Source organism: Marmota monax, unplaced genomic scaffold, assembly GCF_021218885.2.
Source record: "Marmota monax isolate L192 unplaced genomic scaffold, Marmota_monax_Labrador192_F-V1.1 WCK01_AAM20220418_F8-fsc00451, whole genome shotgun sequence".
NCBI classification, from domain to species: Eukaryota; Metazoa; Chordata; class Mammalia; order Rodentia; family Sciuridae; genus Marmota; species Marmota monax.
This window is the reverse complement of record NW_026694711.1, coordinates 465,516-493,117: the sequence shown is the minus strand read 5'-3', so window position 1 is coordinate 493,117 and position 27,602 is coordinate 465,516. Positions and strand designations below refer to the sequence as shown.

Genomic DNA, 27,602 nt, shown 5'->3' with positions numbered 1-27,602 from the left:
AAAGTGGGAGCTTCTATGTGTTATTGGATATTGAGAAGGAACAGGAGCTACATGACTGATAGAAGATAAATAAAATAATTTACACACAGAATGGAGATCTCCATAATAGTGTGGTAACTTTTTGATATATATCTTGTGCCACTGGGTACAATATAATTGTTCACTTCTTCTTGTCATTCTAGATGCCTGTGGTCAAAGTAGGGAAGAGACCAAGGTTCATGTTCCTAGGCAGCAGTTTAAATTGTGCATAAGTCTTGCTTTCTTAATGGTCCCCTCAACTCCATTTTTAAAAGTTCTTTTAATGTTGCTTTCATCATAATATTCCTTTTATTTTCACAAAAGAAATATTTCTGAAAAAATCCACAAAATCTGATGTTCATTATTTTTATCATTTGCAGTGAAAATCCCATTCTCTGGGAACCATCACTTCAATCGTTCCTTCCAATTTGGCCTTGATTTCCTTCACAGAATTCCCTTTTTTCTTTTTCTCCCAGTGTTTCTCTGAAAGACAAAACCTTCCAATGAGCCAACTTCCCATATCCCTACAGAAAGCTTATAGCTGTATTAAGATATCTTTAGAGTTTACATTTTCCCAATATTCTCTTATCCTTCTTCCTAGGAAAAAACACAAAATAGTGAGAACAGGGCTGGGTAGAGAAACCTAATCAACTGAGCACATATCCTTGTATTCTATAAACTCTTGTGGAATCCCATACAGGAATTATACCAGAAAATAGCATACAGTCTTCATGGAGCCCCATTCATGGACATGGTTAAATATATTACAAAGAATGTGTTGGGCCTCATGGGCTTAAACAGATAATTTATTGTGTTTGAGTCAGTCTGATTTCCTTTGTTGCCCCATGATATTAAACAGTAGTTTCATCAGAACTTTACTCAGCTAGAGGGAAAGAAAATAATTTCATCACCCCATGTTGAAGAAACACTATTTGGAGACAAATTCAAGATAATAGCCATGAATTCTGAAGTTTAAAATATTTTTATTAATAAAAAAGTACAATAATAGAACTAAACAAGATTGCTTAGTACCCAAGCACACACCCTGCCTGGATGTCACAACTGGAGAGTCCCATGGAACTAGAACAAAGTAACCTTTAAGTGGCCATGCTAACTGAAGCAATTCTTGAGGATCTTGAGGTCCATGACAAACTTGTACATGAGAGATTGCTCAAAGCCATGCTTCTGGAGCAGGAACTAGTATAAAATAGAGGAAAAACAGGGTGTTGCTCTAAAACACTATAATAAAGAGACAAAAACACAAAAGTTAAAGCTTAATATACTGTTTTATAATTTCTTTAAACAAGTTAACAATGACAAAAGTTCAATCAATCCCTTCACTGCAGGCTCCTTTCCCCATCACAAAAATGAGTCAGTTTCTGGCACTGCTCTCCAGCTGTGACTTCCTGTGAAAAAACAGGGATAAACACCACTAGGGACTCTCTTCACCTTTTTTTCAGGAATACAATGAAAACAGCACTGCATACAACATAGTTATAAAGTAATGTCCAACAAAGCTACTTGTAGTGACCCTAGGAAACATCTATGGAAGTGAAGGAGAGTTTAACAGTTAACAAAATAATATCTCTTCCCCTGACCCCAGCCCACCACAGAAAGTGAAACCAGTGTTTGAAAAACAAATATCCTGCCACTGATATGAATTTCATCTTTTCCCTGCCCATTCCCACCCTAACCATCCCACCCCCTCATCCCTCCTACCTTTACTGTTTACAGTACAGTAAGTGGAGAAAATGTAATTAATGAATATGAACTGATCAAAGACTGAAGGAAAGGTTTTAAGAAACTGCCTTTGTGCTTCTGACAGGGTGTCATGTAATATAGTCCAGGCAGAATAAGAAAGAGGAAAATATAGCTTTGAAATAATGGAATATACCTATTATATCTATTATGTTTCAAGTCTAGAAACACTTGGTAATCCTATAGTTAGTAACCAAGAAAATATAGGGAAAGTGAGAACAAGAAATAATATTGCTTCTAGTGGCCACTCTTCAATTATCTTTCTTACTGAATCAAATTTAGCTCTTTATCACCTAGGAGGCCTAATCCTCTCCTTTTCATAGGGTAAATATAGGGTACGATAATTATCATTATAGTAATGTTTATAATACTTAGTTGTTCATTTAGAGATCTCTCATGATTTTTGCCAACATCTATTAAGAAGAAGCCTCACAACATTCCTGTGAGGTAGATACTTGGATTCCCATTTTGCAGATGGGTTAACTGAGGCACAGAGGTGATGTGACTTGCCTAAGGTCAACCATGTAAGAGACTGGGAAAAATATGGAAGAGAGGCAACTTAGGGTAGCACCTCATTATCAGAGAGCCATATTTAGCTGTGAGAAAAGATAGTGCAGTTTCTTTAAATTGGGCCCACCCAGTTTCTTTTGTGTCCATCTGTCTATAGTACCTCATCAGGGATTAGCACACTATGAAAGATAAATAAATTCCCTTGGTTTATTCAAGGTTAGGTCAATTTCCAATGGAATTTCTTTTACTAAAGTACATTAGAAAACTTTCTGGGGACAGGAGAGACCCCAGATTCTTAGAATTCAGATCACAGAAATCTCTAACTCCAGAATGTTGTAGACTACTTTGTTTTAAAGAATTATTGGAATGCCAAAAATGTTACTATTATGTACATAAGCACTGGGTTTTAGTGATAAAATTCTTTCTCATTGGTGTCCAGGTTAAGGATTCAGATAATGTTATATGTGTGTATAGTGGAATTGAATAATTAAGTAAATAGAGGGCAGAAGTTGGGAATCATGTTTTTCACTGTTGGAATGAAAGGCTACAGATAAGTAAGGGGCAAAAAGCTAGACTAATTCATGTAGTAATGGATTAGGGTTGCAACATCAATATGAACTCATGTATAGCTAAACAGATATGGATAATTACATCCAGAAATATTTATAGATGTGTATATACATAGGTTAGTAGACACACATATATTTCCTTGCTCTGTCAGCTGAGAAGGCCTCAAAGCAATAGCACTCTAGTAGCAACAAGCATACTTAATGCCCAGATCTAGGTTTCTAATACAATTCTATAGTAAAAGTAACCAGGATTCCTTGATGAAACGGCTGATTATAGTAGTGGGCCTGAAAATATGCAAAATGAGAATGGAACATCTTGCAGTGCCAGAAAGTATGGACATTCTAAAAAAGTGATGGGCATATGTCAAAAGGACTTGGGAGTCAGCCCAAAAGACCTCCCAATGGCCAAAGTCAGAACAATTTGAGTTACAAAATAAATAAACTAGCATTGGATTACTACATAAAAGTATAAGATAAATATCTGAGTCCATGCTGATATAAATAAATGATTGTATAAATAAATAAATGAAGATAAATCACCCATGCAGAAAAGTTCTAAATAATTTATATAGATACTTGCTCTAAAGGATGTGGTACATAACTAACACTCTCTAGTACGGGCTGCACATAGTGACTTCCTTCCAAAAAGTAAAGTATGGAAGGGAGGAATAAGAGTATATGGGAGAAACCTGATAAATACAATCAATCTCAGCCAGTTCATCGAGTTGACATCAAAAGTCATAAGTCATGTAAGTACCATGTGATGAAAATAGCACTTCACCTTTGTGATCTTCCTCGCCCAAACCCATTATGCCCATCTCTTCATGAGAAAAACATCAGACAAATCCCAATTGAAGAACATACTCTTCAAAACTGCTAAGGCCATTAAAAATGACCTTGAACGGTAAATCTGAGAAACTGCCACACCAAGAGGAACTTGAGGAGATATGATTATTAAATGTAATATGGTATTCTGAATGGGATACTGAAACAGAAAGAGGATACGAGGTCAAAACTAAAGAAATCTGAATAAAGTATAAACTTCAGTTAATATTAATGTATTGATATTTTTTCATAGTTGTAGAAAATGTACACTACTAATTAAGATGTTAGTAATGAGGAAATTAGATGTGTAGTATAGGGAATTCTACTATCTTCACAATTTTTTGGTAAATCTGAAAACGTTCCAAAATGGAAAGTTTATTTTAAAAAGTTTCTATGATAAACTTTTATTATTTTTTTACCCATAACACACTTCACCTAATCTATCCAACCAGTTCACATTCCTCATATTTCCCCCATATTTTATAGTCTTAATTATCAAGTTATGTTTAACTGCCAATCTTATACAGATGAAGGAATTCCACTGTAACAAATTCCATGATATTATTCAATTATTAGATAAAGTCATTTCTATATCCTAGGCAACTGTCACACTAACAGTGCTTAGCTGGTATAAGCACATCAAATTCAATTAAACCCCAAACGCTACCCAGGAGAGATACATTTTAGTTCCTTTTCCACCTCGATTTCTACCTAGCAAAGTTTTATGTGCTTCTGGTGCAGTAACTCTGCTGTGTAGTGTATTTGAATACATGTATTCTATGAAAATTCCTTTTATGAATCTTGACACATTTCTTAAAGCTTATGTAATTGGAAAGATTTTATTTTATTGAGAAGACAGGGCAATGAGAATAGGGTTAAAAATGCTTCTTGAGTAAAGACAATTAACAAATTCTCTCATTACTTTAAGGAAAATTTTAGAATAAAGTCTTAGGGATGTCAGGGACACCAATATTTGGGATCATAATTTGGTCATCCTAATTAGTGTAACAGTATGTTTGATAGCTTTTACTTAGAAATAAACCAAATGTCCCAATGCAAATGATCCTGAGGTCTGAAGGGTATATATCAGGTCTGAACTCTGGAAAAGGAGTCCTAGGATCCAAACTGTGGAGAAAATGAATATGCCCTTGGGCTCTATTGTGAAATACTGTACCAACTACTCAATCATAAGCTTAAATCTATGTATGATGATAATCTACCTTTGCCAACCTGTTTTACAGCTACAGAGATGTCTCCATGAACATACTGGCTCTAGATATTTCCTAGTGCTTTAGTAATTAATATACAGTTTGGAACTTGCACACCAAAAGTCAGGAAAAAGCCCATATCAAAATAAGAATGATAATAGTAAAAACCTACATGTCATTTTGAAAAATACAAGCAGTCTTAAATTTATGGAGAGTTTATGGTCTAGAAAGACATTGCAAGTTGAAATGAGGTAAATAAAATCTAGATACTATAAAAGTGCTACAATAGAAAAACTGTGAGCCTAATGTTATATGGCAATGACCACAAGCACATTTTACTACGTCATCAACTATAAATTATTTTTGGGTGGTGTAAAGATTTTTTTAAGTATAACATATAAAATTGGACAAATATTGCAACCAACCACGAAAAATTGTCTTTAATTTGGTTTAATAATGTGATCCCTGGAAGAATGAGTGTGCAGGTCTATAAGGCCTCAAGGAAACATCTGGAGAAAAAAATCTGACCCGTATTTGTCTTATCTGTAAAATACTAGGGATGGGTAGGACTAGACAGCTAAAAGGATCCCTTCTTGATGCTAGAAATCTGACTTAGAATGAACAGCCTCAGGAGGTAGTAACCTAAAGTATTCAAGCAGGGACTGGTTGAATATCCGCCAAGGAAAAGGGGTTCAATATGAAGATAATCTTTAGGAGAGAGGCTGAGACCAATCCAATTGATACAAAGCCCCCTTCCCCTCATTCTGGGAGAGGAAATATGCTATGTGGAGGTAGATCTGAGGTCCAGGGCCAGGAACAGGGGATTTCATGCCCCAGATAATATCATGAAACAGACTGATTGGGCAACCAAATGTGAATTTTGCAACCTGCTGTAATGGCTAAAAGAAATGGCTTAGGTGGTCATGCAGTTATAAAACATCAAATTGCTTTTTGTATGTCAGTTTTCACAAAAGCCCCTTATATTCCATTCAAAACACAGGAATGAATGCCAGTAATGCTATGAAGTGAACATAATTCCTTTCTTTCAACCTCTCACCTCTGTATAACATGGCCTCAATGTGTGATTTCTCATCATGTATTATACTGAATAGTTGCTTTATGTAAACAAAAGAATAAACAGTACAGTGAAGCCCCTCAAGACACTGTCTCAACAGGCTGGCATTTGAATGAGGTTTGTGATTAACAGCACTTTTAATATTTTATCCAAATTAAAGTCACCCTTTATTTGTTCTCAGGTTTGCCCCAGGTTTGCTTGTTCCTGTCACTGCCCAACATATTTTCCTGGAACACTTTTCTCCCTACTGAACTGAACTGAACTGTGCTTTGAATGTTTGTCCAAATCTCACCTAACAAAGAATGTAACTGTGCCACAAAATCTTGAATCTTAAAGGAGCAGGAGGAGAAAGAGGAGAGGACAAGAAGATCCTTTCATTCCTTTTGATGGACTTAAGAAGCACCAGGACTGTCTGAAAACCAAACTGTAAGAAGAAATTAAGTTGGATTTATAAAACTTTTAAGTTTGGTGTGAAATTCACCTTATTCACTGAGAAGATGCCCTATACTTAGGACCAAAATTCCTGTAAATCTTACCAGTCCACTATATTGTTATGCCTCCTTCATCTAGGAACTTGAGAAAAGTCATTTTAAGACCCCATCAACTGCCTTTAAGTACTGATTAAAAATACATACGTGTGTACATATACATATATACACACATATATGTACATATATATGGATATGGATAAAAGTTATAGAAAACAAGAGAAAAAAAAGAGGGAAAAAGCAGCGTATGTTTGTTCACAGCCTTGAGTTTGATTCCTGTTTTGTAATTGTAGGAAAAATGTCTATTTCAGGGAAGGGGTGTTGGGGCAGGGGCAGCCATGGGTGCCGCACTGGAATTCAACCCATGCGGAGGTTGAAAAAACTGAAGTCTGGATAGTGGAGAGGTGAAGGTGGAATATGAAGAGCCTCATGGGAGACTAGCTATTTTTTTCTCCAGTCTCCACAACCTGGCTCAGTAGGATCCTCCAACCCCATCCCAGAGGCAAGTTGAAGTCAAAGAGGAAGATATGGTCTTGACCTCTGCACACACACAGGAAAGAGACCAGTGCAGCTCCTCTAGTGTGGCCTATGGAGTTCACATGGTATCGTGGCGCCGGCGGTGCAGGGACAGGTGGTCAGAGCGAGAAAAGCTTCGGTTGCAGTCTGTACACCTGAAGGGCTTGATGCCTGTGTGCTTCCGGAAATGGCGGGTGAGCTCATCTGAGCGAGCAAACTTCCAGGAGCAGCCATCCCAGGTGCATTTATAAGGCTTCTCTCCTACAAAGGGAATTTGCCAAAACAATGGGAATCAGAGAGATGCTTGGCTCCTAGAAAGATAACAGAATCCATAATTTTTTTAAATCAAAACTTTAGTCAAAAGGCAAGACAATCACTTTGAAGGCATGCTCTGGTTCACCTTTTTAATTAATTAATTCAACAAACACCTATACTTATCACGTATAACATGATGTTTTGAAATATGTATCAATTGTGGATTGGCTGATTGCATTACCTCACATAAATTTTTTTGTAATGAGAACCCTTAAAATTTACTGCCATCAATTTTCAACAATACAATATATTTTTATTTACAGAAATCATAAAACAAGGTCAAGATGGTAGGGTGGAAAGCATATAGCCTCTGACTCAATAAGACCCTTTTTTGAATCCTGGCTCTACCACACTAGCTGTGTGAGCTTAAAAAATCACCATTCCCTGGTTGAGTCTCTGTTTTCTCATCTGTAAATGGGAGCAAAAATATCTTACAGTGTTGTTTAAAACATTTGTTCTTTTAATGATAGATACTAAATACTAAAACTGGGACCCAAACTAGATCTTTATTGATACTTTCCACTGTACTATATGATAGTAACCACATCTTCTCTCTATTACCTCCCACTGAACAGTCCAAAATAGAGCCATACTCAAGAACTCAAGAAGACTCTATGACTCAGTAACTCAGTAGAAAGAGCCCTCAGCTAAAGCTACAGGTCTTCTTTTGTGTATGGTTAGAAATGAATTTCTAATGCATCAAATGGTATGGGGAGAGGGCTCTGGTGAAAATTCCTGAAATACCTCTATGTTTAGAGTCTTTTGGTTGCATTTGGGATATATATATATATATATATATATATATATATATATATTGCTCAGGATAGAAAGCCAAATGAAAAAAAAAGTATAAAACATTAACATAGTTATGTCTTAATTATATGTATAGGTCACATGCTACATACACATTTGTATACTCAGAATAAAGGCAATACTAACACCAATACAATTAAATGTAAATTATTACAGAAATTGTTAACAGTGAGGATGAGAGCTGGTGGGAAGAGTATTTTTTTCTTTTTTAAAATATCTTTTTGTACTGTCGGAATGTTTTAAAATCATGGTATATCTTATAAAAAATTTAAAATAAAAAAGTGAAGGAGCTATGTGAGTACAAATACATACTCACTGTGGTTAAGTCTGGGTTTTGTGATTATGGTAATATTTGCTTCCTTCTGAATGTATTTTGCTGTCCTATTTGCTACAATGAGCATGTATTATTTTATAATCAGAAACAAGTGATAACATGAACACATTGTTTTAAAATTCTGTTTTTCAATGCTTCTCCTTCCTTTCTATTTCTCCTCATAAATTTTCCAGGGCATTTGCATTTTTGCTACTTTAAATTTTGGTGGAAATCCGATATGCACATACTGTTTTTCAATTTACTGCTTACAATCTACTAACTCCCCCAAGTGTTTACTAATTAACTTTATAGCTTTCATATAATGGACAACAGAATGCATCCATCCTAACTCACAGCTTTGGACTATACCCAAGCAATCATTTTGATGATTGAAATTGTCAATTACTAATCATTTCAATATGCAGAATTTTGTCAGCAACTAAGAAAAATGAAATAGAGCTATATGTATTGAGACCAAAAGATGACCAATGAAATATTATCAAATGAAAAGAAAAAGCTACTGAATAACCCCCTCCCCCACACACACACCAGACAAAGGGAAAATATGTGGAAAGCTATACAGAAAGTATTTAGAGCAGGAAAGAGAATGAAATTTCAAAGGGTATAGAAAATATGTAAACGTGATTTTCACTTTTTATTCTATATAATTTTGTACATCTCCACACCTTCAAACTGCCTCATTGTTATCTATACATATTTTTGTGATCTCTCAAGAATTTCCCTTGAGAATTCCTATCTTCACTACATCTAAATGAAGAAAATTTGAATTGTAAAGCAGTGACACCCTGTGGCAATTGGGATCATTGCTAGAACACACAAGGTATAGGAATTTTCCTATTTCAAAAGCATTACCTTTTATTATCATTGAACAAGCTCGTAGTGAGCTAATTTCATATGACACAACCCCAAACCTCCATCAACTTATTATGTGAATTGAAGAACAAAACATATAGGGAAAATTAATTCATAATTAAAAGCTCACACACAATGTGACAAAGATAGTGTAGTGTAGTGTAAGTTCCAAGGATAGATATAATAACCTCTGGTCTAGTGTTAAGGCATTAAAATAGAAGGGTAAGTTTCATATGAGTGATGAAGAAGACAAAAAGCAACCCAATCAGCTGGGGGCAAGCTCTGGTAAGGCAGTGCAGTGAATGGTTAATATAAGGTCAGCGATCCTGGAGCATGAGGCATCTTTTCAGAAGTACTATAAGATGAACCCTATTATAAAAGCCAGGCCAAAAATCTTGGGGAGTAAAAAGGAATTTGGGCTTAAGTATAAAAAGCAGTAATATAACATAGAAAGTATGCAATCCGCACTGCATACAGGCTATAATCAAGATGTATTGACTATACAGAATTTTAAATTTTAAAACAATAATAAAATAGGCTGAGTTGGTCAGCTTTTTGTGGGTGGGGGTACTGGGGATTGAACTCAGGGGCATTTAACCACTGAGCCACATCCCCAACCCTGTATGGTATTTTATTTAGAGATCCTCCTGTCTCAGCCTCCTGAGCTTCTAGGATTACAGGCGTGCGTCACCATGCCCAGCTGGTCTGCTTTTATTATTACCATGCACCAATTTTAAACCATGTCCATGACATTCCTCTCCCCACTAGGAGAGAGAGCTCTGACTATCTTCTCCTTCTTGGTAAAGCACTTCATGAAGGCAATGGGGTATATATTGGGGTAACACTGAAGATTTTTTTAAACTTAAGGGTTACTTGTTCAAAGTTGTATGTTAAAATTATCTAGCCATGATATGTAATGAATAAGAGGCTACTGACACAAAATAAGTGATCAAATTGTTGAAAAGATAAAGAAATCAAGAATGAATGTAAGAAAAAACCTATGGGGGTGCAGTGGGACTGGAGGAAAGAATATTAATAATGGCTAAAAGTTATCAAGTGTTTAACTATATGACAGATTCTAAGAGATTTACACTATTACTGTTCCCAGATAAGGAAACAGGTAAAGAAAGGTGAAATAACTTTTGGCAATTAGTAGTAGACTGAGATGTCAAATATGACAGTGTAGTTTACAATACATGCTCTTAGCCATTATATTTGCATCCCCCAATGAAAAAATTATTCAAAACAAGAAAGAAATAATAGAGCTTTAAGAAAAATGTCTAAGTATATAAGAGAATATTAAGATTCAATGATAAACCAGGTGCAGTGGCACAAACCTATAATCCCAGCGGCTTGGGGAGCTGAGGCAGGAGGATTGGAAGTTCAAAGTAGGCTCAGCAATTTAGGCCCTAAGCAATTTAGCAAGGCCATGTCTCTAAATAAAATATTTAAAAGGGCTGGAGATGTGGCTAAGTGATTAAGTGCCCCTGGGTTCAATTCCCAGTACAAAAAAAAAAAAAAAATCAATGATAAATTTTGACTCTGAGTGAATGAGTTATGCTATTATTTAAAAAATGGGACTTGAAGGTATGTTTAATGGGACCTGTTGTATCTGTATTTCCTGCTTTGTATGAGTGCAAGCTTAGAGATGAGGGTTTCATTGCATGCAAGAAGGGTCTCTGAGATTCTTGGATCTCTTCTAAAAGAATTTCTACCAAAAACAGGGATATCATTCTTAGGATTTATAGCAATGAGCTGAAATCAATCCTGCCCTCTTCTCTCTCCCCTTTGGAGAATACAGGTGCTCTACTACTGAGCTGCATCCACAGCCCTTTTTATTTTTAATTTTGAGACAGGGTCTCACTAAGTTGCTGAGGATGGCCTTGAATTTGTGATCCTTCTGCCTCAGCCTCCCAATTTGCTAGGATTACAGGTATGTACTATTGTGCCCGGATTCACATGGTTAACTTTGTGTGTGTTTGTGGGTGGTGCTGGGGTTTGAGTGCATGCAAGACAAGCACTCTACCAAATTAGCTATATCCCCAATCCACATGGTTAACTTTTTAATGGCAAATCCAGGGAAATTTGATTCTCCACCATTGCTTTTTCCATTCCATACTATAGTTTCTCCACATATAAAATTAATCCTTAAGTTAGTGATGCTTAGTTTTGACTGAAAATGGGGAGCTTTAAAAATTACTGACACCTGGGTCACACCCAAAGTTTCTGATTTAACAGATTTGGAGTGTGGCCCAAATATGGAAATTTTAAAGGTTACATTTTCCCCACTGGAGATTGAGAACTCGAACTAATAAGACTCAACTGCAATCTTTGGAAGGCAATGAATTAAGCATTTCTGCAACTGCCTTAGTCTCAAGGAACATGTAGAATAGTAGCAATAGAGAAAAGGATACCTAGTAAGTTTTCATTTCAAGGAAGTTTTCCTGCTTACTAGCTGTGTGATTGTTGACAAACTACCCATCTTTGTAACTGGCACTTCCATCTACCCACCTGGCCCAAACAGAAACCTGAGTCATCAGAGTCCCCTCAATCATCATGTATATATCTCATTTTCTGTACCTCCACTGCCAACATCCTAATCAGACTGTCCTCATTTTTGGCCTAGGTTGCTACCTTAGCCTCTTAAAAGGTCTCCCTCCCTTCCACTCTTGCACCTCAATGCTTCCCCTACCCACCATCACACTCAGTATGCTCTAGCTGTGCTGGACTTCTGTCAGTTATGTGAAAAATGCAAGCTTATTCCCATCTTGCAGATTTTGTACTCCATCTAGTTAAGAACACTCTTTCCTCAGTTTTTTTTTTTTTTTGTATAGTTGACCCGTTCTCAGATTGATTATGTTATTTCCCAACTTAAAAATCCTTCCTACCAACAAATTAAATAGGGTATTCTTATGTTGATAATTGGGAGAGGATACTGCTTAGGCTTAAGGAAGCCTTTCATGATCAGAAGACATTTAAACTGAGATATGAAAGATAAGAAGTGTCATAAGATGAAACTTGTCAGAGGCCACATTCCACAGGGCCTTTTAGGATATTGTAAGGAATTTGGATTTCATTCAGAGTATGATGGGAAGTCACTGGAGTATTTTAAGCAGAAGCAGTTATATGGTTTGATTTACATTTAATCTAAACAGAACAAAAACATATGAAAATCCTCTGACTACTGTCTGAAGAATGAATTGTAGTGAGAAAAGCATTAAGGCAGGAAGATTAGTTAGGGTACTACTACATTAGTCCAGGGAAGGAGATGAATTAACAAATTGCCACCTCATTCCCCAAAATGGCTAACCCTATTGTGATTCAAGTTGTTAGGGCAAATTAAATTGCTTCTGAGAAGTGCCTTCAAGATTACCCTTGAGATTATATATCCATGGAAAGATTGCATGTTAATTCCTGGGACCTTCTAGAAGGGTAAACACTAGGATACATTGAAATTTAGGCCATAGGGTTGCAGATAAAATAGTCAGATAGGGTCATCCAGTTCAACCCCTTCATTTTACAGCTGAGGACCCTGGATAGTCGGAGAGATAGGATTAGAACTCAGGCATTCTATACCCCCTGTTTATTGTTTTTGCCTCGATAACTTCAAGGGGAACAATTTTAAGGCTTAAAGAGGAATATGTGAACAGATGTGATCTGATGTGTTGTTGAGTGTATAAGAATGAATTGAAATTGAGAAAGGTCATCTGAACCCTACTATCTAGATAAATCTACGATATATGTATGCTAAAACCATACCATATTGCCTCTCATTAAATGAATTTATTCAACTGCCTTCAGATCTGCTTTATAGCTTTATAACTATCTAGAAAATACAGTTCAGAGACCCAAACCCATGGATCTATCTTAACATCACACAGAAACAACTACGAAGCATGTGCCAAAATGCTATGCAATAGAAAGTACACAGCACCCTTTGATATATTGTTGCCAAAAACTTAACGTAAATCTGATTAATCTTCCAGGTATAGTTATCAGCTTGTAGGAATTATGGGGAACAAGGAATAATTTAAAATGACTGAGAAACTTAGAACATGGAAACATTGGATTAGACTAATGATCTGGGCTCTTCAACAAATAAAACAGAAGAGGAAGAACAATTAAAGAATTAAAAGATAACTAAGAGAAATATTAACCAAATTCAATTAATGACCTCATTTAGATATTGATTTGAACAACCTTTTAAAAATAGTTATTAGATATTTAGGGGAAACTTGATATTAAGAAATTTTATGTGCTGATGTTATTGTGCTTATTTTAAGTGCCTGTTAAAAACATATTCTGAAGTATTTATGACTGAAATTGCAGGATGTTTGGAATTTGTTTTCAAACAATATAATGGGCTGGGTGTGGTAATGCACACCTATAATCCCAGTGGCTCAGGAGGCTGAGGCAGGAGGATCACAAGTTCAAAACCAGTCTCAGCAAAAGTGTTGTGCTGAGCAACTCAGTGAGACCCTGTCTCTAAATAAAATACAAGATAGGGCTGGGGATGTGGGTCAGTGGCCGAGTGCCCCTGAGTTCAATCCCTGGTATCCCCAAAAAAGTAAAATAAAATAATATAATGGGAAGTGGGAGAGTCAGTGGGACTATAGAAGGAACAAGATTGACAAGTATTAATAAAATTCTTAAAGTTGGATGAAGGGTACATTGAAGTCTAATAAACTATTCTGCCTTTTCATGTTGAAAACTTAGATTTAAATACTTAATATCATATATAGTCAGTGGAGTTAACATCCATCTGCTGAAGAAGCAAACAAAAACATCAATAAATAAAAATAGTACCATGCAATCTGAAGATATAGTCACTAAGCCTCTGGGCTCTTCTATATGAATTTTAACACAGCAAATAAAACACAATAGATAGAGGGCATCTTCTTTGTTCAAGGTGTCTAAGTCTCAATTCTGAGCTGGAGGTTGCTGAGAGCAGTCATTAAGGCAAAGTATACAAAATGATCAGACATTCTGTGTCTGGATTCTGGGCAGGTTTCTTTGAATTGCTGATGTTATAAAAATTTTTTGAACTAGATGTCAACAGTCAAAATCTAAGACATTTTAGCCAGGTGTGGTGGTGCACACCTGAAATCTCAGAGGCTTGGAAGGTTGAGGCAGGAGGATTGCGAGTTCAAAGCCAGCCTCAGCAACTTAGTAAATCCCTAAGTAATTCAATGAGACCTGTCTCTAAATAAAATACAAAAAAGGGCTGAGGATGTGGCTCAATGGTAAAGCACCTGTGGATTCACTTCCCAGTACCAAAAAAAAAAAAAAAAAAAAAAAACCAACAACAACTAAGATTCTTCAAATAAAAAAAAAAACTTGATTTAAACTTAGGAGATTTCCTAATACTCAGTTGGAGTAGGGTGGCATCTGTCCTTCAAATGAAGCAGGAGTCCCCTTTGACACAATCCTTACCCAGTCTGCTTTAATTATTTAGGTGCATCTTTCTTCAGATGTAAACAAAGATAAATTATAGGTTAGTGTACAGAGCTGAGCTTCAAAAGCCTTCTTTAATATCATTAAGTTTAAATTGCTTTTGTGCTTTTCCATGCTCATTAAAATTTTGGGGACCCTAGTCACAAAGGAGGTAATAATGTTTTAGTTGCCTTAATTTTTGCTTCAGTGTTATGGCTTCTTAATTAGAAAGACCCATGGGTGCTCACCAGGAAGGATGACTACTCATAAGAAACCAGGTTTCATGTTTTGCTAGTCTCGTTTTATAAATGTTGTCATAGAACATGAATAAGACATGGAGGTTAAAACCATGAGTTGGGCCTGTCCATGAGTATTAATGAATCCATCTCTTTTTAAAATATTTTTTTTAGTTGTCAACGGACCTCCATTTTATTTTTTTATATGGTGTGCTGAGAATTGAACCCAGTGCCTCATACATGCTAGGCAAGCAGTCTACTAACGAACCACCACTCCAGCCCCCAAATGAATCCATCTTTGCCTCAAGACTTCCTTCTCTTCCTAGCTCTCAAAGATTCATGTGTGTAAGTCTCTCTCTCTCTCTCTCTCTCTCTCTCTCTCTCTCTCTCTGAGTGTGTGTGTGTGTGTGTGTGTGTGAGAGAGAGAGAGAGAGAGAGAGACAAAGTGAGTTTTGGAGTTGAATTGGGGGCAGGCAGACCTGTATGGATTCTGCGGTGAGCTTTCAGGTGAGAGCTTTTGGTGTACACTTTGCTGCATCCTGCAAAGTCACATTGGTGAATCCGTCTTCTCTTCAAGTCAAGTGACTCTTCCCCCTGCATTTGGGCCAGTGTTGCTGGTCTGAGCAAAGAAAGAGAGAGAGAGGCCAAAGAATGACTTTAAAGTAGAATCTAAAGAAACAGAGTTTATTAAAGTGGTTCTACCTCATACCAGTTTTTAATTTATGCAAATTTAATGTTAGCTCTACAAGTGAAGAAGTAATTGGAATAATGCAAGCAATTCTTTCAACTAGGCCATTCTATTCAGGAAGTGTATGTTCCTGAAAAAGCATGGGAAATGGTAACGTTTCCTTGGGTGGTTGTGTTCCCAAATGGGGCAACCATTTCACCGTGATGAGTGTCATTTTTCATACACATGGTTGCTAAACATAAACCAATTACTTCCAATTAGTTTCAACATTAGAAAGTCAGGTTGTTTTAAACTTACAGAGAAAAAGAGTACACAACTGAATTTATGGGGAATTTGGAGATTTTTTTCAAGGGTAAAATTAATGATCTACAATTAGAATATAACTCTACCATAACCTTTATGCACGTGTTCATGCACATGTGTGCACATGAACTCATATATCTTCTCTGGGAAGGCAGTTTGCCTATATTGCCAATTTTTTTTACCCTGTTTCTGAAAATTAAGTCCATCTCTATGCACTCAAGCACATGCACACACACACACACATACACATAAGATACAGACTTGAAGTAAAGACAAAAGTACTCACTCTTGCTGGAGTCCCTGCAGACTCTGTAAGGCTGAAGATCCACTCTCAATTGCACTCTCTTCACTGTCACTAGGAATCTCCAGTGGAGACATGGAGGTGGGGTCAACTTTCACTAAAAGCAAAGAAGCAGTATAAGCCAGAAAGAATGTATGTGCCTCTACAATCATTTTCAGGATTCTCAGTTTGATCAATATTGAGAAGTATCAGTGAAAAAGAAAAATAAAGCTGGCTGTGGTGGTGCACACCTGTCATCCCAATGGCTCTGGAGGCTGAGGAAGGAGGATTGAGAGTTCAAAGCCAGCCTTGGCAACTTATTGAGACCCTGTCTCTAAATAAAATGTAAAAAATGGCTGGGGATGTGGCTCAGTGGTTAAGTGCCCCTGGGTTCAATCCCCTGAAATGCTCGCCTCCCCCCAGTAGAAAAATAAAGAAAAAGGAGAGCTGGGAGAAGTGTATATGTGAGGAAAGATGATAATATATAAAATTTTAGCATAGCAAAGAACAGAAATGCCTTTAAAAGAAGAGTGGTAAGAATTATTTTGGTACCACTAGAATGTGAATTTCTCTAGGATAGGATCTGAGTATGATTCATTTCTCCATCTCCAGATTCCAGGACAGGGTCTGTTGAAAAGTCAGATTCAACATGTTTGTTGAACTGAATTCTCTGAATGGTTCCCTGGTTGTTCTAAAATAATTTCTAGGATTATCCTAGAGGTTTGAACATCTCCTTTGGCCTTCATGCTCCTAAATGAAAATAATAAGTGCAATAAAACATGTACCTAGCACCTAGTAGATGCCTGACACATGTTAGCACTCTTCTTTTGTGCTACTGTTGGGAGAAGCCCTTAAACATTCCTTATTATCAACCACTGCTGTTTTCCTTTCCTAGCAAAGTTCAGTCAGGTGCTCAATAGACTCCCAGATCCACTGAAAGCTTCAAAATTTACACCCACCTGAGGGTGGGTATAAGTTGAGAGGAAGTATTTGGCTAGTCCAGGTGTCTTTATACTTTATTAATCACTAAATCATTTTAAACATACATCTCAGTATATGTACATGTCTATCTCTCTGTGTCTGTATGTGAATGTGATATAAATGTACTGGTGTCTTAAAAGTTTGTGTACATTATGAAAAACAAAAAGTGACATGAAAAAGGGTAAGAATATAAATTTTGGTAATTTGTTATTACACTCCAGTTGTTTTGTGTGCCTCCCTAAGGTTTAAACACCCCATTTTGGAGGCCATTGAATTAATGTCCTTATCTTGGAACTCTATTTTACACCTTAAAAAAAATTTTAGTTTGTTTATTTAAGGTGGCTCTGGTGAATTGATGAATTCTTTGAGTGGGGGTAGGGAAGAATTCAACGCTCCTTCAAACCACCCCTTGATGATCTGACTGCCTTATCTCAGAAAATTTTCACACAGGGAAAGTTTGTTACCTTTTTCTGGGCTCCTCTTATACAGAAACTGATATCATACCTCAAAAACAAGATAATTATGAATATTTATCAATACCATAATTAACCACTATTCTATAATAATATTTTTATTTAGAAAAGCACTGCAGAGTCTCAGAAACTTGATGCTTTGTATGTTGGTTTTTAACCTCTACATTTAGTGATGGAATAATCACAGGACATTGAATTTCAAAGGAAGAGAACTCCTTGAAAATTCCTTATTATAATGAGCTAAAATTTTATTCCTAATAATTTCCATCCACATCTCTTCCCTTTGGCCCTTTTAATTCATGCTAAATATTGTCAACTTTACAATTGACATGGGTTTGAATCCTCTTATCATCCTGATTTCAATCTTCTGATTATCCTCCCAATTTGTAAATGTCTTTCCTAAGGCACAATGCACAAAACTGACTATAATATTACAGATGTGGTAAAGCTAAATATCTTGTACCACCTCTGAGGCTATATAATTTTCTTTGATCATTCCTGATTACAAACTAAAATAGATATACCTCTCTAGGAGGGGAACAGCATTGCTGGGAGATAATGGTGAAAAGGAGACTTTATTTATACCCTTATGAATTCTGAACTTAAAAATTAAATAAAAAGAAAGATTACAGCATATGATTTCTCTTCTGGAAATATTCATTTGTTTGCTCATTAAATCATATGTTGTAAGATAACTACTATGTAACACTGTGTTAAGGTCTCTGGAAAGGCACATGCACACACAAAAGAAGACAGTATTATTCTTGAGGAATTTATAATTCAGTAGGGAATAAGGCCCATATATTTATGATTCAGGTAATCAAAAAATAAAAGGGGGGGTAATAGATGCCCAATGAGGTGAAATACAGGAAAGATGGCAATATTTTAAAGATACTATTTTGTAGGAAAGAAAAAAGGTATGATACTTATAACTTATAAGTTAACTAAGTATCATAGAAGTAGAAATTGTGTATATGGCTCAGTGGTAGATCATTCACCTAGCACATGCTAGGTCCTGGGTTCAATCCTCAGCGCCACATAAAAATTTAAAAAATAAAGACATTATGTCCATCTACAAGTAAAAAATTTAAAAAAAATTTGTCCCCCCCCCCTTTTTTTTTTCAGAGTCCCTCTAAGTAGCTTAGGGACTTATTACGTTTCTGAAGCTGGCCTTGAATTTGCGATTCTCCTGCTTCAGCCTCCTGAGACCCTGGGATTACAGTGGGGTTACAACCACACCTGGCTCATTATACATTCTATATTGGGGGAGGGTACGGGGGATTGAACTCAGGGGCACTCAATAACTAAACCAGATCCCCAGCTCTTTTATTTAGAGATAGGGTTTCACTGAGTTGCTTAGCGCCTTGCCATTGCTGAGGCTGGCTTTGAAGTCACAGTCCTCCTGCCTCAGCCTCCCAAGCCTCTGGATTACAGGCGCCACCGCCTTCTTATACATTCTTAAGCATTAAAGAGATATGATAAAAACAGTGTTTATGAAAGACTATCCTTAAAGCAGTGAGGAAGAATAATTGGAGGGGGTGAAAAGAGGCAGGAGATAGAATGATTTGAAAAGATGGAGGAAAATAAGGCTGAGGACAAGGGAAACATTAATGCTCACCTGATCCAGCATTTTTGCCATCTCCTCCAATGAGCGGGACTGTAATGGCAGCAGGGCCTCCATCTGTAGGCAAACTGGTATACACCATGGGCAGGGACTGCACCACCACTGGTATGGTCTTCAGTCCACCCACTTTATTTGGCAGACTGACTGAGGGGATGGTGTGAATCACATGTAATATCTGTTGGCCACCAGTCCCCTGAGAGGAGGCCAGTATAGAACCTGGAGTCAGAATAGTAGGGATGTTTGCTGAAGTGGTGGTTTCAGATGTTGAAGTGGACACCACAAGGCCCTGGGGAGCAGACTGTGGCTTGGGAGGACGTATTGGAGCTTGCAACATGCTAGCAGGCTGGAGAGGAGCCTTGGGTTTGTGAAAGGAGAGATCAACTGGTTCCACTTGGGGCAAGTTGAAATCATTTGCTAGAAGTTCTTCTGGGGGCTCAATCTTGATATCATTAAATAGGGCTGGGTTCTCCATGGGGCTCGCATCCAGGAGTGGTGGAGATGTCATATTACTTCCGTCAGCTGTGTCAGTGGGATCTCTGATCTGAACAGGACCAGTGACCTAAAATAAATAATCAAATGAAAGATGCTAAATACTGTAAGTATTCTAAAGAGACATGTGAGAAACAAAAGAAAAAAATCTCTGTTCTCACTGAAAAAATATAGCTGAGTGCAATCACATACCTATAATCCTAGTGTCTCAGGAGGCTGAGGCAGGAGGATTGCAGATTTCAGGCCAGCCTCAGCAACTCTAGTAAGGTTCTGTCTCAAAATAAATAATAAAAAGGGCTAGGGATATAGCTTAGTGTCAGAGTGCCCCTAGGTTCAATTCCCAGTACAACAAAATACATGTGCCCCTCCCCCAGCACAAAGTGTTGGGGAAAATTAGGTACAAATACATCAAAGAGAAAAAGTTTGCTAAGCTTTAGTAAGTACTGGTACTATATCAGGTAACTGATAGAAATCATTTCATTTAATTTTCACAATAATCCTGCAATATTAATTAAAGTCGATACTTTCTGTGCATGTACTATAAGCATTATGCCAAGTCCAGTGACAGCATACATAAAGAAGGTACAGCTAAGGAGTTCATACTAACATAAAATAGTGTGTTAGTATAGAATAATGCAAGTATCTTATGAATTATACCATAAATGTGATTGACACATAAACAAAGTATTTTGGAAAAAGAAAAAGGAATGGTTCATTTTATCTAGACAGGGAAAACTTCATAGAGGAAGTGACATTTTAGATGAGCTTTAAAAATAATAGGATTTCTCTAGGCAGAAAGAGGTAAGAAAGATGTTTCTTGTCTGCAGAGATATAACACCAAATATGTTTAATGAATATCAATGCAGTTTAGTTAGTTGTATCATATGAAAAATTAAATCGTCCAACTTCCAAATTGTTTTGTATTTAAAAAATACAAAAGCCTATGACTGCATATACATTTAAAGAAAATGAAATATATATGTCATAGAGACACCTGCACACCCATATTCACTGTAGCACTATTCACAATAGCCCAGAAATGGAAACAACCCAAGTGTCCATCAACTAATGAATGAGTAAAGAAAATGCTGTACATATAGCAATGGAGTAGTATTCATTCATAAAAGGAATGAAATCCTGTCGTTTGAAACAACATGGATGGAACTGGAGATTACAAGCCAGGCACAGAGAGATATGTACTGCATGATTTCATTCATATGTGGAATCTAAGAGTTTATTCCACAGAAGTTTAGAGATTCTACCATTCTAGGTGACTACCAGAGGTTGGGGACAGTGGTAGGGGAGAGATGGGAAAGGTTGAACAATGAGTACTAAGATACAGTTAGATAGGAACAAGAGACTCTGGGCTATTTATTGCCCGTTATGGTGACTAGATAACAATAAAGCATTTCAAAAAGCTGAAAGAAAGGAGTGAAAAATTTCACAACTAAGAAATACTAAATATTTGAGGAGATAGATATGTTTAACCTGATTTAAACATGACTCAACAGATGTGTATTGAAACATTACATGGTACCCCATTATTATGTAAAATTTTATGTTCTATGTCAGTAAAGAAATATTTTTTAAATACTAATAAATTACCACTGTATGTAATATAAAACAATGTAGAGCTCCAACCTAACTAAAAACTTTCTAAGAATTCTGTAATTTGAAACATGAAAAGATACTGTGAAATATGTATGCCATTGCCAAGCAGCACTCTGGATCTTGACAACAAGTCTCCATGATATTCTGAGTCATAATAGTTTTAAATTATGAGAGATGTTCAAGAATGTATCCTTTATATAAAATAGAAACATCCTTTGGTGTTTTATATTTGGAAGATTAGGGAAGGCTGAGTTCAAGGAAAGGTTGAAGACAATTGTTTGAAGAGTGGAGTGATATGGCAGAACTATTCCTATGAGATTTTTTTTGTGTGTGTGTGTGTGTGTGTGTGTGTGTGGTGCTGGGGATTGAACCCAGGGCCTTGGGCATGCAACTGAGCTATACCCCTGCCCTCTATGAGATTTAACTAGCTCCTCAATGAAGGTAGTGTTAAAGAAAAGATTGGACGCAAAAGGACCAAAAAGAAAGCAAGTATAAACATCTTAGTGAGATATTTATGAGACATTTGGAGAACTCTGAATATTGACTGGATGTTGGATATTAAAGAATTATTGTTAAATGTAATGTGTGGGGCTGGGGTTGTGGCTCAGTGGTAGAGCGCTTGCCTAACACTCCTAAGGCACTGGGTTCAATACCCAGCACCACATAAACAAAAAGCTAAATAAACAAAATACAGGTATTGTGTCCATCTATAACTAAGGAATATTTTAAAAAATGTAATGTTTGATAATAATATTATGTTCATAAATAATTTTTAAATTTAGCTGAGATCATAAGGGCCTTAATTCAGAGGAAGGTGAAGGGTCTGGGGAGGTACTGTTCTCTTGCTCTGACTTTATTTAAAAAACCCTCAGAGCATGCTGGGAATGAGGTAAAGGGCACCCAAAGCATCCACGCTTTATCTTCAGAATTTAACCAGAATGTTGCCTATTTTTACCTTTTGCTATGCTGAGAAACTATTTGGTTCTTGATTTTAAAATCCCTAATTCAACTCAGGCCTAGTTTGTAATCTAAACCCTTGCTTTAGTCTACTCATCCAGGACATAATTTTTGTGATTTTTCGTAGTATTGCATATACTTCTAATATAATCCATCCTTAATGGGTGGATTCAATTCATCTGGGGAAGGGGAAGGCAGTAGAATCCTGTAGGCAGTGGTATTTGTGGGGTGTAGCAAGAAGAGAGAAGAAAATATCAAGAATGGTTTTGCCGGACATAAAAATCTCAGTCCACTGAATCCCCCAAACCAATTTAAGTTTTTATTTTTCCTACATTTCCCACTTGTTTTGTTTTATTCCCAGATAAAAGAGGCTAAATCCAAGGAATCTCTAAAAGAGAACAGGAAGGGTTTCTGTTTCCATAGTCTATCACAGCTGTCAATGATATTAAGAAATAGAGTTTAAAAAGAGCAGGGCACGGTGATGTATGCCTGTAATCCCAGCGGCTTGGGAGGCTGAGGCAGGAGGATCACTAGTTCAAAGCCAGCTTCAGCAATTTAGCAAGACCCTAAGCAACTCAGACAGACCCTATCTCTAAATAAAATATATTAAAAAAGGCTGGGGATGTGGCTCAGTGGTTAAGTACCCCTGGGTTCAATCCCCAGTACCAAAAAAAAAAAAAAAAAAAAAAAAAGCTTAAGTAGTTAGGTATAATATTATTTTCTATAAGAATGTGTATTGTGGGTGCAGGTATATAAATAGACACAATCTGCTAATAACATCAAGAAAAGATGTAGCTAAATTATTAGGGACTTTCTGGATTTTACTTTATGAGGCCAAACTCTAAATATATAAAGTGAAAATTATTTTGGTAACTTTTCTCTCTTTTGCCAAACAAAGGCCATTTCCAAGATGCTGAGGGCTACCTACAATAATGGTATTAGTTCAAGGCCTGGTGCCTAGTTGGTATTTGATTTACAGTTATTCATTTCACTGAAAACACATAATTTAGGGAGATCCAAAATGGAAACTAACTCATGAAAGTATAGAAACTGAAGAACAAATAGGTTATTCTTATTGCCTTGATGAGATATTATTTTCCTGCTCTAATAAGCCATCCTGAGTTGCCCTTTATAGATTAAGTCTGCCTTGCAGTCTTTCAGACCAAAACCCAGGCTGCCACAGGACTTCAATCATTCCCCTCTCCTGCCATCATCACATGACTTTGATAGAAATGTTAGAAGGCTAGTTGTTTGGGTTTCTGTGTTTTAATAGTAAAATTCCTCAAAGCATATCATCACATTTTCCTTCTGTACATATCACTTTCAAGAGTGCTTGTTATATCCAAGTGAATCCAGCCCACAGCAAGTATTTTCTGTTTCAAAACTGTCTTCTGCAAGCAAGCTTCCTCAACAAAACAGATTACTCTCTAAAGCAGCTCTCAAGGTTATTCTTACTATTCCTGGCTTTGTGGCTTAAAGACAAGTTTTCAATATTTATACAGTCACATAGTGAAGTTTTTGTGTGCACTGAGGATTCTCTTTTCAACATGATTAAAATGATTTTCATAGGATCCTAATTACACTGATTTATTCCATATTATCACTATAAGCATCCCTCTTGTTAAAAAAACACACTATGTGCTTTCCTTTGTCTTTCCACATAGTGAATTATACTTAAAGACTCTGAAGAAGACATAATTTGTAAAGAATGGGTGTGTTTTCAACCCTAGAACTTTGGTGACTTTAAGAATCCTCACTAAGCTGGGCACGGTGGTACACACTTGCAATCCTAGCAGCTTGAGAGGCTGAGGCAGGATGATCGGGAGTTCAAAGCCAGCCTCAGCAACAGTGAGGCACTAAGCAACTCATTGAGACCCTGTCTCTAACTAAAATACAAAATAGGACTAGGATGTGGCTCAGTGGGTGAGTGCCTCTGAATAATTCCCAGTATCTCCATCCTAAAAAAGAAAAATTCTCACTAAGATGATTCAGGTTGGCTCCCTATTCTACTATTCATTGAATATTAACTTTGAAAGTTAATCTGAGCATTGATTTAAAGCTCTGCCATCAGATTTTTCACTCTAAGTCACATTTTTCATCTTCAATGTTGTTACAGTTTGGATATAGATTGTTCCCCAAAGGCTCATGTGTTAAAGACTTGATCCCCAATGAGCAATGTTCAGAGGTGGAAATTGTAGGAAGTGATTGGCTCAAGAGGATTCAGAACTCATCAGTGGATTAATCCATGGATGAATTGACTATTGAGATGTCATAGAAGCTGTTGGAAGTGGAAGCTAGTTAGAAGATGTAGGTCCTTTGGGGTGTGCCCTTGGGATCTATATCTTGTCCTGGGACTCTGCTTCTCTCTCTGCTTCCTGGATGCCATGGGGTGTATAGCTTTCCTCTGCTATGCCCTTCTGCCATGATGTTTCTCCTTGCTTAAGGCCTAAAAGCAATGGAGCCATTGCTATAGCCAAGCAATGGCATAAATATTCTGAAGCCATGAGCCCAAATAAACCTTTTCTCCTTTAAGCCTTTTTTATTTTTTTTTCAGGTATTTGTCACAGCAACAAAAACTTGACAAATACAAATACTTTGGGATGGCTCCAGTTTTTAAGTGTTCTCTAGCCAATCATTATCACTATTCAAGAAAGATAATGGCTACTTTTCCCATTTTCTATTTTAAAACCTGAAGCTACAGCTTTCTAGAATTTTTGAGTCTATGAAGGTCATGCATGAGAAAAAAAAGACAGAAACTTGGGAGAAAATTGAGAGAAGCTTTAATTTACACAGTATTCATCCTCAAATTCCCACAATCCTAATCCAGTTTTTTAAAGCCAATCTGAGTTGGCAATTTAAAAAAAAATCTTTATTGATATATTACCAAAGGTGATAGAGAAAGGCACTTAGGAGTCTAGAAAGAAATCCAGAGAAAAGGTGGTCAATTTCACAAAGATTTAAGCTCTTGGGTATTTGATAAAGATAGCGATGAAAAGCCTTAGGTGATGAATGGTCAGAAAAATCAACTATTAAAAACAAAGTTTCCACCTTTCATTTATTTGAAACAGCCATGATGTGGAACATTAAAGTGGGAAGGCACGACTAGAAAGAAAATGAAAGAACAAAATACTTCAGACAGCACAGTAGGTGGAAAGGAGAGTAAGGAGCGTTGTCATGGTAACAAGATAAAGCCCAGACTCCTCCCTAAGAGAAAGATGAATGCTGTTTTTGTACACAGGTCTCTCCTAGCTTTTCTCTGGGTGTAGACTAATCATTTTCATGCCTGGGTGCACATGTGTGGGCATACACACATATATTGTGCACATTCATTGTTTAGGTCAAAAATCAGTTTAACTCTCTGAAACTCTAAACCTTCTACATTAAGGACATCATGCATGTTAGTATTAGAGAAAATAGAGGTGGATGGAGATGGATATTATTAGAAAGCTAGACTTAAACTAAATCAAGAGCAATTTTGAATCTTACATCACCACCATCTCAACAGCATCAGGAAATAAAGCACTGTAGGACAAAAGAATTCATCAATTTGTACAAACTGATGAACTAGGCAATCTTAAGGGAATAAGAAAGTAGCAGCCACATCTATGGAAAAGGAGATCAGAAATGTACATATGTATGTATGTATATATATATATATATATATATATATATATATATATATATATACATGTATGCCTATATTATTTCATTAGGTATTTACTTAGTATTTCATATAAAATATGGAAACATTCAGCATGAAACTATGGAAAATGAAAAACAATAAGATAAAACAATTTTTCTTTCTCAAAGCATCTGAGAAAATTTCTGGATGATATATGGATGAAGTAATCTCATTCTAATAAAAATTTAACACATTGTAGTAGGCTGAATGGTGGACCCCAAAGAAGATTTTTCCACATTCTCATCTCTAGAAACCTTTTCCTTATTTGGAAAAGTTTTCTTTGTAGATATAATTAAGGATCTTGAGGCCATCATCCTGAATTATCTGGGTATCATCTAAATTCTATGACTAATGTATAAAAGAGGAACACAGAAGAATGATAGATACAAAAGAAGAAGGTAATGTAAAAACACAAGCAGACATTGGAGGGATGGGGCCACAATCCAAGAAATGCCCTATCTATGAGAAGCTGGAAGAAATAATGAATAGAGTCTCCCCTAGCAACTTCTGATGGACTACAACACTGATAACACCTTGATTTTGGACTTCTGACCTCCAAGATAGTGAGGATCTCTTGTTTTAAACCACCAAGTTTGTGGTAATTTGCTGCAGGATTTCTAGGAAACTAATACCTCATGTAAATCCCATAATTCTCCAGATTGCTAAGGACAAAACTAATATAGGACTTTATTTATGATGCACTTATTTATTTGGATAGTTAGTTGATTTTTAAACATAAATAATATTGATGGCAAGAGACAGGATAAAAATTTTGAAGGTGGTAAATTAATAGTTGAAAAATATCACTAGTAAGATAGTTATATGAATTTGTTCACAATGGAGAACAAGTAACTAGCAGAGCTACATGAAAGTACAAAAAGTTAGCATTTCAGGGGTGCAAGTGCACTAGAGATTTGTGAGTTAGGGTTGTCAGTTAAAGTTTTACAGAAAAGATAAAATTGGAATTTGGACCTTAAAAAAAGTAGTAGGGGTTGGTAAATTAGGCTGACTGAGGCAGAGTCCAAGCAGAAAAAAAAATCAGTGTAAGAAAAGGTGGCACTGAGAAACTTTTAGAAATGTATGACTTAATTAGATCTTATTATGGAAATCCTGTTCATTTTCTTTCATGTATCTATGTAGCAGAATGTCATTATTTGCAGGTGATGCATGCTACATTATTTAGGGGCAAAATTTACTGATGCAGCTTACTTTCAAAAGTAAGAAAACATGAGAGAGAGGAAGAGAGAGAGGGATGAAGGGAGTGGGGAGAGAGAAAATAAAGAGGGGGGAATATGAAACTATGCAAAAATATGTTCCAAAATGTTAACAACAGTAAATAACCCTAAAGCTGTTCATACATTTCAATCAAGAAATCCAACTTCTAGGAAATAATTAGAAACTAGAAATAAAGGGCAGGTGACAACCAAGTGCTCATTGGTAATGATATGTTGATATAAGAATTCAGAGAATGGAGAGCAGTACATATGCTCTCAGCAAGGCATTCGATCACAGATCATAGTTTGTGACATAAACAAACCATATAATGAACCAAACCAGGAGGCAT

At 36.4% G+C, this 27,602-nt stretch overlaps 1 protein-coding gene across 7 annotated transcripts in view; it reads right to left on the bottom strand.

The window, feature by feature from the left end:
- Nucleotides 1-981: 981 nt before the first annotated feature.
- The window catches only part of Klf8 (KLF transcription factor 8), a 275,905-nt gene continuing 249,284 nt past the window's right edge, over nucleotides 982-27,602 (bottom strand). For all 7 annotated transcript variants that reach the window (XM_058572505.1, XM_058572506.1, XM_058572502.1 and 4 more), the window contains 4 exons: nucleotides 19,294-19,858; nucleotides 16,228-16,339; nucleotides 15,430-15,569; nucleotides 982-7,228 (listed from right to left, as the gene is read on the bottom strand). In XM_058572505.1, the coding sequence (XP_058428488.1) occupies nucleotides 7,047-7,228; nucleotides 15,430-15,569; nucleotides 16,228-16,339; nucleotides 19,294-19,858 (999 nt within the window). In that variant the 3' untranslated portion in view covers nucleotides 982-7,046. The remainder of the gene's footprint in view (nucleotides 7,229-15,429; nucleotides 15,570-16,227; nucleotides 16,340-19,293; nucleotides 19,859-27,602) is intronic.